The sequence below is a fragment of the Odocoileus virginianus genome, chromosome 29 (assembly GCF_023699985.2).
Source record: "Odocoileus virginianus isolate 20LAN1187 ecotype Illinois chromosome 29, Ovbor_1.2, whole genome shotgun sequence".
NCBI classification, from domain to species: Eukaryota; Metazoa; Chordata; class Mammalia; order Artiodactyla; family Cervidae; genus Odocoileus; species Odocoileus virginianus.
In genome coordinates this window covers 42645898-42659402 of record NC_069702.1, presented here as the reverse complement: position 1 = coordinate 42659402, position 13505 = coordinate 42645898, and the positions used below count along the sequence as shown (strand labels likewise).

Below are 13505 nucleotides of genomic sequence, written 5' to 3'. Positions count from 1 at the left end.
GAGGAGCCTGGTGGGCTACAGTCCATAGGGTTGCAGAGTCAGACACAACTTAGCGACTAAAGAGCAACATGGGGTCCACTAGTGTAGCAGGAGACGGGTGGGTAGAAGAGAGTGCAGTACTGGAGTTACTCATTGAAAGTGATTGTTGGGACTTCCCTGGTATTGAAGTGTATAAAAAGTTGCCTTGCAATGCAGGGGACATGGGTTTGATGCCCAGTCGGAGAGCTAAGATCCCATATGCCACAGAGCAACTAAGCCTGCACGCCGCAACTACTGAAATCCTCGTGCCCAGCAACTGGAGCGTCCCTATGCTGGAAAGAACCTGCATGATTCAGCTGACCTGACAAAGCCAAATAAATAAATAAATAAATAGTTTTTTAAAAAACTGATTGTTAAAGCCCAAAGAGTAGCCTCAGGCCATTCTACTGTCTCTGCCTTTGGAAGGATAACCAAAGGAGTCAGTAAGGCAGTTGAGAAGATGAACAGTGGTCTCCATGAGCTGATTAGAAGCTTCTGATAGATGTTTGGAATCCCAGTCTCTCTGCGAATAGCAATTTTATCAATGACAACAACAACAAAAACCAGAACAGAGATCTGGAGATGAGAGTTGTGAGTCCTTTCTTTCCATAAGGCCCCAGGAACTTCTCTGCTCTTTGGACCTCTAAGTCCAAAGGGACCATTTTTGTGGCATCTGTAAGTCACGGTTCAGTAGTTCTTCTCTAAGCTTAGGAAAACGGCTCCTCAGGGCCCAGTGTTGTTCTAAATTTCCCAAGTGGGCCTCTCTCCCTGTCCTTCTAGAGTTTGCTTTTCCCACATGTGCTTTACATTTGACTTCAGGTCTTGCTTAAATTAAGATGACTGTTAAATGACTGTATTGATCATCTTTCAGTTAGAAGTTAAAAATCCGGGGAGTTTTAGAGGTCTTTATACATCTCACAGTTGATCAAGAGGCGGCTAGGTATTCTAAGCATCACAAGAGAAGTTTGCCACACGGCAGGTCCTATTTCTTCCTTCCGAACAGATACTCCAAGGGTAGGTTGCAGCACAGAGGCGCAGAGACCCCTCGCCTCTTAGCTCACTCTTAATAAACAGAAGGCGGAGAACTGGGCTACTTTGCAATCAGTCGTGAAAGATCTGTAAATGTCAAGAATAAAGAAGTCCAGATGAACTTGGCTAAGGTGCAATTTGTGGTAAATTGCCCCTCCACCTCCTAATCACGTAATTCATAGTTCCCAGCTGGTTAAGGACAGAGATTCCCACCAAGCTCTTTGTTCATTAGAACATAGTTTCAAGCTGAGCTCTCCGCACGTGGGCTATTCAGTTTCCATTCCAGCCCTGTCTCAAAATCTGGAACTTCGGGCAACATTCTTACCCACTCTTTGTGTCAGCTTCCTCTTTAGAGAAAAGAAAATAATCTGCATTGTAGAGTTGTTTGGAGACCAAATTGGTAACCATGATTACCAAAGATCTAAAGTTACACCAATTGCCAAGGATGTAATGTTAACTCGCGTTATGTAAAGTGAATTATCTAGAAGAGAGTGTTCTTTAGTGTTACTAATAAATCAGTGACCGCTCTCCTCTGCCGTTTCTTCTCGGGGCTTTAAAAAAGGCACAAAAACGGGGCTTTAAAAAAGGCCCAAAAACAGATATAAGAGAAAGGTACGAATGTTTTTCATCACTTTGAAAAGTAGGTACTGTCTTCCTGCCTGTGTTCTAGGAGGCTGGATACCAGCCCTGGAGGACTCAGGGCGTTGCCAAGTGACTCTTTCCTTTTATGTCACAGCTGCTTCTGTGTTTATCCTCAAGTTAAATTTTGGAATTATCATACTAAAAGGCAAAATAAACTAATTTGTGTAACAGGAAAAAGTAATTCTCGTAACAGCAATGGCCATATCAAAAAATAGATTCTGACGTGTGTAGAAACTTAATAAATATCAAAAAAATTAGTTATTTTCACTTCTGGCTGTGATGAAGTAGCTTATAACAAATCAGTGCTCTCACCGAGAGCAACTGAAAATACAAATAAAATACTCTGACGGGGACGTCTGTTTGAAGGTGTCAGATTGCTGCTAGAGCACCAGACTTGAGCAGTGAGATCCTGGAGAGAAGGGAGATCCACTGAGTTGAGCCATGCTTTCTGCATATTGCTTCTTTCCAGTGGGCATTAGTTGATTCTTGGGTACAGGCCAAGAGACCAAAAATGTTCAGGGTGGCGACCAAGACGAGGAGAAGGCAGAAGAGCTGTAGGCAAACTCATGGGGCTGGGAGCACAAAAATTAGAGTTTGAGACTGCCAGGACAGCCAGGACTTGAGGGACTAAATTCCCCGAGAAGAGAAGCCCAGAATGAAATCTAAATCTAAGTAACAGTTTTCCTTTTGAGGCATTTGCTGGTAAAACTGCACAAGAATGAAGGCTGAAAAACAGCAGAATTTTTGGCAATCTTTGGTGCCAGAAAGACAAAAATTGTAGTTTGAGATTGTTGCCAAAACTCAGCCTCTGTTCACTGGTGCCACATAGAAACATGGAGACAGGGTTTTGGGTGATGTAGAAAAGAGTAGCTTTTATTGCTTTGCCAGGCAAAGGGGACCACAGTGGGCTAATGCTCTTAAGACTGTGTGACCCACCCTAGAGTGGATAGTGAGAAGTTTTATAGTATTCAGGAGTGATCAGCTTGTGGAGTTCTCAGATTGGTTGCCATCAAGGTGAAGTTTCAAGCTTAATCAGCCTTCTGGTTTCAACCAGTCTAGGATCTATGTTCTTGCGGTCAGCAGTTTTCATCTGGAGGGGGTCTGCTTCCTGTAAAAAACAACTTAGGAATGTGTGTCAGACCTTTATCTGTATCTTTCAAGGAACTGTAAGTTCAATGATTCTGCTATGTGGCAGAATTTTAGTCTAAATTGTTATCAGTTTTCTAGTCTAACAGCTGTTCTTTGTTTCTACATCTTCACATATCCCAGTCATTAACTCTTTTAAAATATAATTTTACTCAATTTTTTCTTTCTTTTTAAAATAACTTTTATGATTTATTTTTATTTTTGGCTGTGGTGGGTCTTTGTGGATTTGCGGAGCCTTTCTTTAATTGCAGTGAGCGGGGGCTGCTCTTGGTTGAAGTGCGCGGGCTTCTTATTGCAGTGGCCTCTCTTCTTGCAGTGCGCAGGCTCTAGGCATGGGCTTCGGTAGTCGCAGCACATGGGCTCAGCGGTTGCAACTTGCAGGCTCTAAAGTTTCGGCTCAGTAGTTGTGATCCAAGGGCTTAGTTGCTCTGTGATGTGTGGAATCTTCCTGGACCAGGGATCGAAACTTTGTCTTCTGCATTGGCAGGTGGATTCTTGTCCACTGTGCCACCGGGACAGTCCCCAGTCATTAACTCTTGAATCAGCATTTTACTTCAAAAGACAAGGACACGGGTTTGTACACAGTTTCAAGACTCACCAACCTACCCAGGAGAAGGACTTTTAGGAAATAACCCATGTATGTTTTTTTTAATTAATTTATTTTAATTGAAGGGTAATTACTTTACAATATTGTGGTGGTTTTTGCCATACATCAACATGAATCAGCCACGGGTGTACATGTGTTCCCCCATCCTGAACGCCCCTCCCACCTCCCTCCCCACCCCATCCCTCTGGGTTGTCCCAGTGCCCTGCTTCATGCATTGAGCTTGCACTGGTCACTATTTTACATATAATAACCCAGGTTGTTATTTGAGACTCCAGGAGGCCTATACGCTAGAAGCAAGGACAAAGCAGACGTAGCCTGAGCCTTACAAAGGTTGCTGATCACTGTGATCATCCTGATTGGATTGATGTGATCTAATCCTTTACTGCTTGCTAGCTGCTGCTGCTAAGTCACTTCCGTCGTGTCTGACTCTGTGCGACCCCAGAGACGGCAGCCCACCAGGCTCCCCTGTCCCTGGGATTCTCCAGGCAAGAACACTGGAGTGGGTTGCCATTTCCTTCTCCAATGAATGAAAGTGAAAAGTGAAAGTGAAGTCTCTCAGTCGTGTCCAACTCTTAGCGACCCCATGGACAGCAGCCTACCAGGCTCCTCTGTCCATGGGATTTTCCAGGCAAGAGTACTGGAGTGGGTTGCCGTTAACCTTCTCCGACTGCTTGCTAGAGGAACCTGCAAATCCTCTTTGGAAGGAGAGAACCCAGCCTTTACAATTTTTCATGCATATGTGTTGAATTCAAATTACCAGGCATTTAAGAAACAGACTGAGGAAAACAAGATAATAGAAATAGACCCAAGCCAAATAAATAAAAACAAGTATTTTTTTCTTAAAAAGGGACTTTTTTGGTGGGCTAGTGGTTAGGACACTGCTTCTACCTCAGAGGGCCCAGGTTTGATTCCTGGTTTGGGAACTAAGATCTTGCATACTGTGCAGCAAAAAAGAAAAACCCAAAGGGACTAAAATATTGCTTTTTCAGACAGAGCTTTTCAAATAATTGTGATTACCATAGTCAATAAAATAGTTGACAAGATGGATAATTTCATGAGACAACTGGAATCTATTAAAAAGATTCAAATGGAGATTCTAGGTCTGAAAAATGCTACTGATAGTAAGAACTCAGTAGGTAGTTTTCACAGCAGACTGGACACCGCTAAAGGGAACATTAATGTAAGCTGAAAGTTAGGTCAGTAGAAAAATCCAGACTGAATCATATTGATTAAAAAGAATGATGAAAACAGAAAAGAACATGAAAGACATGACTTATATTGTAAAGGTCTAACATTGCAGAATCAGAAGAGGATAGGGAAAAATGGGGCAGAAGCAGTATTTGAAGAAACAATGGCTGAGAATTTTCCCAAACTGATGAAAGACCCCAAGCCATGGGTTTAAGGAGTATTACGTACCCTGAGCTAGATAAATCAGAAGACATTCACAACTAGCCACAACAGACAATAACTGAGAAAACCAAAGACAAAGGAAAATCTTAAAATCAGTTATAAGAGACAGATTGCCTGTTTTTTCAAAGAAACAGAAATTCTACAGCTGAATCGCTTCAGTCATATCTGACTCCTTGCTACTCAAAGGACCATAGCACACCAGCTCCTCTGTCCATGGGGATTCTCCCGGCAAGAACACGAGTGGGTTGCCATGCCCTCCTCCAAGGGGTCTTTCCAATCCAGGGATCAAACCCACGTCTCCTATGTCTCCTGCATTGGCAGATGGGTTGTTTACAGCTTGTGCCATTTGAGAAGCCTACCTAACATCATAATTTATGGAAAAATATTGAACGATTTTTGGTCAGCTTGGGAACATGACAAAGTCTACCATCACCTCTTCTGTTTTAAGTTCCTATGAAGATTGTAGCTAATTGCAGTATGGAAGGAAGGAAGGGAGAGGGAGATTGAAAAATGAACGAATAGGGTAATTCCCTGGTGGTCCAGTGGTGGACTCTGTAAAAGGGGCCCAGGTTTAATCCCCAGTCAGAGAACGAGCGACCAAAAAAGGAGAAAGAAAGAAAATGAACAAATAAAGCTGTCTTTTGTCACAGATAAAATGACTGTATACATAGAAAATCCAAAAGAATCAACAATCACATTATTATGATTAATAAATGTAGTTAAGCCTAATTATGATGTCAGTAATCAATAACCAAGTGATACGTTAATACTCTGCCAATAAATAATTAGAAAAATAAACGTTTTAACCTATACCATTTACAGTAGATTCAGAAACATCAAATACGTAGGACTAAATCTATGAAAATATATAAAGACCTCTATACAGAAAACTACAAAACTTTATTGAGAGAAAGTAAAGAGGATCTAAATAAATGAAGGGATATCCAGTGTTCATGGATGAAAAGAATGACTGTTGTAAGGATGTTAGTTATCCCCAAAGTTTATTTACAGATCCAGTGCCATCAGGGAAGCAATCCTAGGAGTGTTAAGAGGGTGTGTGTGTGTGTGTGTGTGTGTGTGTGTGTGTGTGTGTGTGTTATGTAAGTTTACGTAGAAATGCAGAGATAAGTATAGGCACCTGGGAAAAAAATCAAAGCTGGAGAACATAAACTGCTAGATATCAAGACTCATAAAACAGCTGTAAGACTTCCCTGGTGGTGCAGTGGGTAAGCATCCACCTGCCGGTGCAGGAGACACTGGTTCAACCCCTGGTCCGGGAAGATCCCAGATGCCGTCGAGCAGCTAAGCCCTTTTGTGCCACAGCTACTGAAACCCACCCGCCCAGGAGCCCTTGGGAGAAGCCCCTGAAGTGAGAAGCCTGCACACTGCGATGAAGAGTAGCGTCCGCTTGCCACAACTAGAGAAAGCCCACACACAGCAGTGAAGACCCAGAGCAACCAAAAATAAAAAGTAAATAACTTCGGGGGAAGGAAAAAGCTATAGTAACTAAGACAGCTTGGGACTGTTGCTATAAAAACAGACAAATAGACCAGGAGAACACAGGCCAGAAACAGGTTCACACATGTACAGTCATTTAATTTATGGCAAGTCTCTCACTGTCTTCAAGCCTCAGTTTCCTCATCTGTGAATGGGCTTAATAATAGTTCCTACCACATAAGGTTTAAATAGTGTATATCATAAGGATTGAGATGGTATATTAAAGAAGTTATCACATATGGAGGAGACATAGCAAGTGCCCAATAAAATTTAGCCAGTGTTAATATCACCACTTTGATTACACTAGTTTATAATTATTACTACTCCTAGTACTGTTCATTTTCTCTATTTTTCAGTAAGATAATCTAGAAGTGGAGAATGTGGGGACATTAAATCCTGGCTAGCAGCAAGGAACATTTGGGACAAACACAGAAAAGCAGGAAACTGTCGGTTCTTAGTTTTTCTGGAAAAAAAAGAATTTGAGCTGAGAGTTAAACTTCATGATTCAAGGACTTCCGTGGCTGCCCAGTGGTTGACTTGCCTTCCAATGTAGGGAGTGCGTGTTTTCATCCCTGGTCAGGGGCTAAGATCCCACGTGCCTCAAGGCCAAAAACCCAAAACATTAAACAGAAGCAATATTGTAACAAATTCAAATAAAGACTTTAAAAATGGTCCACATTAAAAAAAAAAAAAATCTTTAAAGAAAATGTCATGATTCAGCCAGAAGATTGACTTGGAAACTGGAAGAGAACTTGGCCTTCCAGTGTCGGCCTATTATGTGCATACAACTGTGAGACATTAGTAAACGTTTATTAAGCATCTGAAGTGGGCTTGTGCATATATGTGTTTATAAGAGTATCTGAGAGCCCATGTGTGTACATAAGCCATTTGTAAAAACACTGTGTAGAAAATGAAGTTCGTTACCTCTTCTTTCATCTGAATCCTAGCCAGGGAATCTGAGAAAAAAAGTTCAGACAGGATAGTAAAAGGTTCGATTCCATAACTTTGAATGAAATTTTAATTGCTAGCATCGTTGGGTGAGTTTGGAAGTTCATTTGGTAGCACAGGTCACACAGTTTCTAAGGAACGAGGACATAATGACGCATTTAATTCCCTCTGATAATCATATGCTAAAACAATGCCTCGTATTTCATAAAGTGGGTTGCTCCTCCTCAGTCTCCTGTGCTATGTAGCTGAAGGCTCACCCATTATTCCAGCTGTTTCGCGTCTCCAGCCTTCCCATATTCCAGCCCCCAAGACACTGGCATCCTGTATTCCTCTCCCACTGCTCCACCCAAACTCCATCTCACTCATGGGAAGGAATACTAGAGCCCTTCTGCCACTTTAAAACACTTCAGCTGCCTGCCATGGGGTTGTGTTCAGCTGTTCTGAATCCTGTTTCTCATGCTACAGCTTCTATTTAGGTGACTTTGCCTACTGTATACTAAGTCACTTCAGTCATGTCCAACTGTTTGTGACCCCATGAACTGCAGCCCACCAGGCTCCTCCGTCCATGGGGTTCTCCAGGCAAGAATACTGGAGTGGGTTGCCATTTCCTACTCCAGGGGATCTTCCCGACCCAGGGATCGAACCTGCGTCTCTTGTGTCTCCTGCTTTGCCAGGCCGGTTCTTTATTGCTAGCACTACCCTATAAGGCTGTTTATCCCTTGAGTTTTATTTGCAACAATAAGTTGGTGATGAGATCACTAAAGTAAAGCTTTCAGCACAGTGTTTTCATCAAAGTCGCAATTGGTGGTTATTACTGTTTTTATGATCACACAGCCAGGAGGCTTATGTCCAAGTCTTTTGTCTCTAAACTTCATATGCTTTGTTACCATGCTGCTGGTAATTTGGCCAATTTGATGATATAGTTTGGTACTCAGTCTTCCCAAGAAACTTAGTTGGGACACTGCCTGCTGCATTTCTGTAATTCAACTCAGAGGTACCAGCCAGAGAGCCCTTTCCCCCAGTACTGGCTCTTCTTTCCTGCCCTTGATCACTGATGAAACCCCCCCGATGGGACCCCTTTCTGTGGGGGAGGGGAGAGGGAGAAGTAGAGTTCTCAGCCCTGGGATAGCTGCCCGTGTGTCTGGCATCGTGGATGTGTGCCTGTCTTGCCTTACGGAGAGTGTGTGATTCTGTCCCTGTGTATTCCTTCCCAGAAATAGCTTAATTTCCCATATCAAGTGAGGAACAGTTGGCGTCTGCTGCCCCCTCTTCCTGCAGTTCACCCAACCTATACCTCACAGTCAGGGTAGAGGTCTAGAATTCCTCCGAAGTCCAGCCTTTCAACTGAAGCGTTCTTATTGTTAGGAACCTACCACTGATACATTGCCCGATGCATGACGCCCATTTAGAGTCTCCTTAGCACATGTGCCCCCACCCCTCTGAATTCCTGAGGAGTCTCCACAGAGAGGCTCTTTATTCCGATAGTGTCCATCAGCAGTTCCAGTCCTCATCAAGTCTTTGTTTTAGATGTACGTATTTTTCTTCCCAATGGATTACAATCTGAGAGGGAGAAATTCTTGCCTCATACTTCGAGATCTTCATGTTGCTTAAAAAGGACTGCTTGACAAGACTTGACAGCTCATCAGGAGAAAGGCTCCTGCAGCTAAATTTTTGCAGTGCTTTCTGTCCTGGGTCCTCCACAAACAGGTAGCAAGCACGCTGAGTTCTCCCAGTGAGCGGCTCTAAAACATGCTGTGTAGGAGACATGCTCTCTTATTCCCAAGGGACACTTCCGTCTGCCTGGCTACTTGGCTGACCCCTCGCAGAAGAGGACAGCGGGCTGGAAGCACTTTCTGAGTGAGATTGGGGATGTGGGTGGAGTCCCCTGAATCAGGAGCAACAGGAGATGGAATTGCCAAAAGAAGTCTTATCATCCTAATAAAATGAAGCACATGATTTGCATTCCAGGTCCTTCAACTATTCTATGGGAACACGGGCATTTTCCCATGACAGTATTTTTATCCCTGATGGGGGAGCAGAAAGTGAGCAGACAGTTCAAGCAATGTCACAGGACAACATCCTGGGCAAAGTCAAAACTCTTCAGGTAAGACAGCTTGAAGGTCAGAGGCATAGGAAGGGGGAGGGGGGCGGCCACGGAGGGAAGTGGGGAAGGTCCCTGGCTTGGCCTTGAGTCATGGATTGGGAAGTCCAGGGGTCACTCCCGGTGAGAATGTTTGCTTTCTGAAACCTGGCTTAGTTCTCTGGAAGCTTCTGTGCACCCATGAGAGGTACATTGTCAAGTGGTACCCACCTTCAGAACACCCCGTCTCCTTTTCTCTCAAGTTGCTCCCTCATTTTTAACTGGACTTAATGAGGACAGGTGCCCTAGGGAAGCTGCAGAACTTGGGTGGGAGGAGAGCACCCCTTACCCCGAGTGTCGGCCGTGACCCCTGAGCACAGGGCTGGCTGTCGGCTGCAGGCACGCTCAGCAGGCACCCTCTCCGATGCTCTGCGCTTGGCCATGAAGGGCTCTCACGGGTTCTGCTGTGTTTATGGCCCTGGCTCCCCCGAGCCGCCCTGTCCCAGAGGGACGCTGCGAAGCTCTTCCGCTTCCCTCCTGTTCGCGCTGCAGAGGTGGGCAGTTGTCCGCCCTAAAATTGACTCAGGTGGTAACTCCCTTAATAATGAAGATAAAATAATTCTTCACTGAATGAGAGTGAAATAACGGGAAATCCAGGAAAAGCAAGGGGAGCGAAGACCCCTGGGATCCGACAACCTCGGTTTGCCTGAGTGCTCAGTAGAACTCAATTACCCGGCAGAGGTGCCTAAGCAAGCACTTCTCTGAGCTTGGGCTGCTTGGAGGCGATCCAGACTGTACAGGGGACTCTGGTGTGCTGCTTTCCATCTCTTTCTAAGTCTGCAACAGTGAAGGAACAAATGAATGAATGAACCAAGCAAAAAAATAATAAAGGAGACAGCTGGCTTGAGTAGCTATTGACATGATGAAGCGTGGTACTCAGAATTTTCCTACTTGCTTGAAATATTCTTCTTCCTACTGAATATTAAGCTATGTATTTTGTGACCTGTGTTTGGTTACATATTCCACAGGTACTCAGCTAAATATAGCATATGGCAGCTGGGAAATAGCCAACACCCTGGAACCACACCCAGACTTGCCTAGATGTTTATACCTATCCCCATGCTGCCCAAGGCCATAGTCCTGCCCTCAGAACTAACCTAGGCACTTCCTTCAAATTCCAGCACATCTTGACTAGCTCCCATTGTTGGTTCTTGCTGGACGTACAGCTACACATTTTATGGACTCAGAAAGGATAGTTAGCCTCAGTCCCTTCTCTTCAGCTGGAGAAGAGGAAAGGGCAGTGAGTTTCTGGCTCCTGGAATATTATTCCTAAGAAGTAATGAACCCTCATAATAGCCCCTTTCTGAGGGGAGTGACCTGCAGATCTCAGTCTACAAACCAACTGTATTGCACAAGGGCTTTCAAGGAGTTCTTTAAAAATTAGGGAATAGTCTGTTGTCTTAAATGGTAGCACCTTTGTAATACCACAGCACGTATCAGCACCGCTCCACTAAGTGGATTTGGAGTTGTAAAAAATAGATAATTCTGCAATATTGAAAATATAGAAACTCAGTAGAAATATGTGAATGCCTGTTGTTTGTATTAATGATGTAAGGCAGAAGTTGAAAGAATCTGATTTCATAGTTAATAAAATGTAAAACAACTTTTCTGAAGCAGCAATTCTGTTAATGCTGGAGGAGAAATGTGAGGGGAACAGAATAGCTGTCTAATTGAATGCTCTCCTCTGGACCACATCTACTCACACGAGGTCTGCCTTAATTTTGCTCCTGCTGCATGGATATGCACAAGCTTCCTTACAGCTCTAATGCTATGTTTTGAAACAATGTAATAAGAGACTTCTGCTTTTCAAGGAGGGAAATGGGGACCCCTATCATAGCAAATGTGATTTTTGGAGTGCCATAAGATATCACTGTGTCACCCCCAAAAGACTCTGCTTTATTTTTCAGTCGACTAAGCAGTATGTTCCTGGTAAGTCGTAGAAATAGTAGTTAACTTATTAACTTGCATGAATGCTTTGCATTTTTCCATAAAAACGTTATGCTGGTATTGATGCTTAGTAAGCAGCATAAAAGACCACCCCCTCGTAGACTCCAGCATGGAATGAGGGTGTTTATTTATGTCAGACGCATGTATGTTTTTTATGTCTGGAATTGTCTTTGTGTATGTGTGTATGTTTATTTTAAAAAGAGAGAGAGAAGTAGTGGATAACACCTATTTGACAGTAAATGTCCTAGCAAGCTAATTTGCCACCATTATTAAGACATTCTTTTGAAATGAGATTTCTACTGGAATGCCATTTTTAAAAAAAAACAAACCAAAAACGTGTTTTTTTTCTCGTTCAAGAAACTTCCCAGCCCATGGAAACCAGAGCTGTGCCTGTAATGACTGCATTTGGAAAGGTTGCCCCCTAGTGTCCACATATAGTCACCTCAGCCAGAACTGTCCTAGGTTGTACCAGTGATGGTTAGTATCCGTCTGCTGAGTACAGAATGACTGAATACAGCATAAATAAGCCTACTCTTTCCTGAACAATGTGAATCTACCACCTGCCAAAATTTCTGTAGCAAGCAATTGAAACTTTAAAAGAAAAATTACCTTTTTCCCCCTGAGTATAAAGATAATGCATGTGCATAGAACAAATTTTAACATACAGGATAGTCATAAGGGACAGAAACGACAGTGGTGTCCTTTTTGAGGACACTATACATACCAGTCAGTTGTTCTATGGCCAGTAAGTAAAATAAAAAAATGCCTGACAGGCCTCTGCCATCACCTGGCTTTGTGGTCTCAGGGCAAATCATTAAAGCTCTCTGACCCTCATATTCCTCATCTGAAAAACAAGAGGATGCGTGTAATGGATGATCTGAAGAGCCCCTCCAGTTCTTAAAATCTGCCATTTGTAGAAAATCACTGTTCATCTGCTAGAGCATGGAGTGGCTTTGTAAGCTTTGCACTGCAACGCATCGGACTACAATGACCTTGATGTTCCCAGAGCACATATCAGGGAGGTGCCTGTTTATTTCAGAGCAAACCAGGCTGTGAAGTATGTATGCACCTACTGATGATAGGAATCAGGAATATCACAGTCCAAGCCCACAGGTGATGTTTAGAATAATACTAGAGCTTTGTCAGAAAATGCTTAGTCTATTAGTCCACAGACTGTTTAGCTCAGGAGGGAGAACGTCTGTCTTCAGTAGCTGCTATCTCCTGCCAGGCTGGATTTCACTTTAAAATGCCAAAGTGTCTTACTTTTGAGGATTTGAGCACCTCGTGCAGCTGTCAAGGACACAAAGAATAAATACCTGCTCTTCATCACTTCTGCACAGAGCAGATGTCTTTAAATCTGTGTGCGTTTGATTTTGCTTATTCTCTTAAATTCATTTTAACTATGGGAGTATCTGGAGTTCGCTCAAGAAGACAGCGATTCTATTTTCTCTTTGCCTTGTTCTTATAGCCGTAGTATGAAGGATGGCTATGAAAAATCTGGGGAAATCTAAATTGGCAGTGTTGAGAACTACAGAATATGATGTGCTTGGAATTTCTACACCATAGGAAAAGAGCCTCATAAATATAGATGTGCATTCCTATAATATCATTCTCCAGCATTCCATTTTACAGCCAAATGGCCAAATTTGAATGAATAAAATATCGCCCCTTGAGCTCACATTCCAGTCTTAACAGTGAGTCCATTCATTGCCACAAGTAACATGGACTCAGTTTAGGCACAGAGGTTCCACTCTTCCCTCTGGTTATTATCTCAGTGCATATAAAGAATCCATGGGTATGTAAAAATATACATATCTATTAAAATACATCTGTGTATAGATGGAAGGAGTGGTAATAGTTTATTTCCCTGAAAGCTTACGGGCAAGCTCATCTTAACGGGCTGGTTTTGAGTGACTGCTTGTGTCTTCCCATGACAACCTGAGTAGTGGGAGGAAGAAAAGTCACCAAAAAGCCATGTTTATCCCTGTTCAATTCGTTCGACATCTGAGATGGCAGATAGGTCTCGGCAGTCATTTTTCAGTTGTCAATAAATCAGATGAAGTGTCCAGCAGCCCCGTCCCCTCTGAGTCAGTTGAGGGGAACATTTGGAGCAGGAACCAC

General features: G+C 43.2%; 1 protein-coding gene across 4 annotated transcripts in view; it reads left to right on the top strand.

Annotated features, from left to right (window-relative positions):
- The window catches only part of CRACD (capping protein inhibiting regulator of actin dynamics), a 74009-nt gene that overhangs the window by 33479 nt on the left and 27025 nt on the right, over positions 1–13505 (top strand). For 2 of the 4 annotated variants that reach the window (XM_020890638.2, XM_020890639.2), the window contains exon 3: positions 9266–9401. In XM_020890638.2, coding sequence (XP_020746297.2) covers positions 9282–9401 — 120 coding nt within the window. In that variant the 5' untranslated portion in view covers positions 9266–9281. Of the gene's footprint in view, positions 1–9265; positions 9402–11325; positions 11367–13505 lie in introns of those variants that run through there. The other 2 variants (XM_020890642.2, XM_070458397.1) reach the window with 2 other exon arrangements.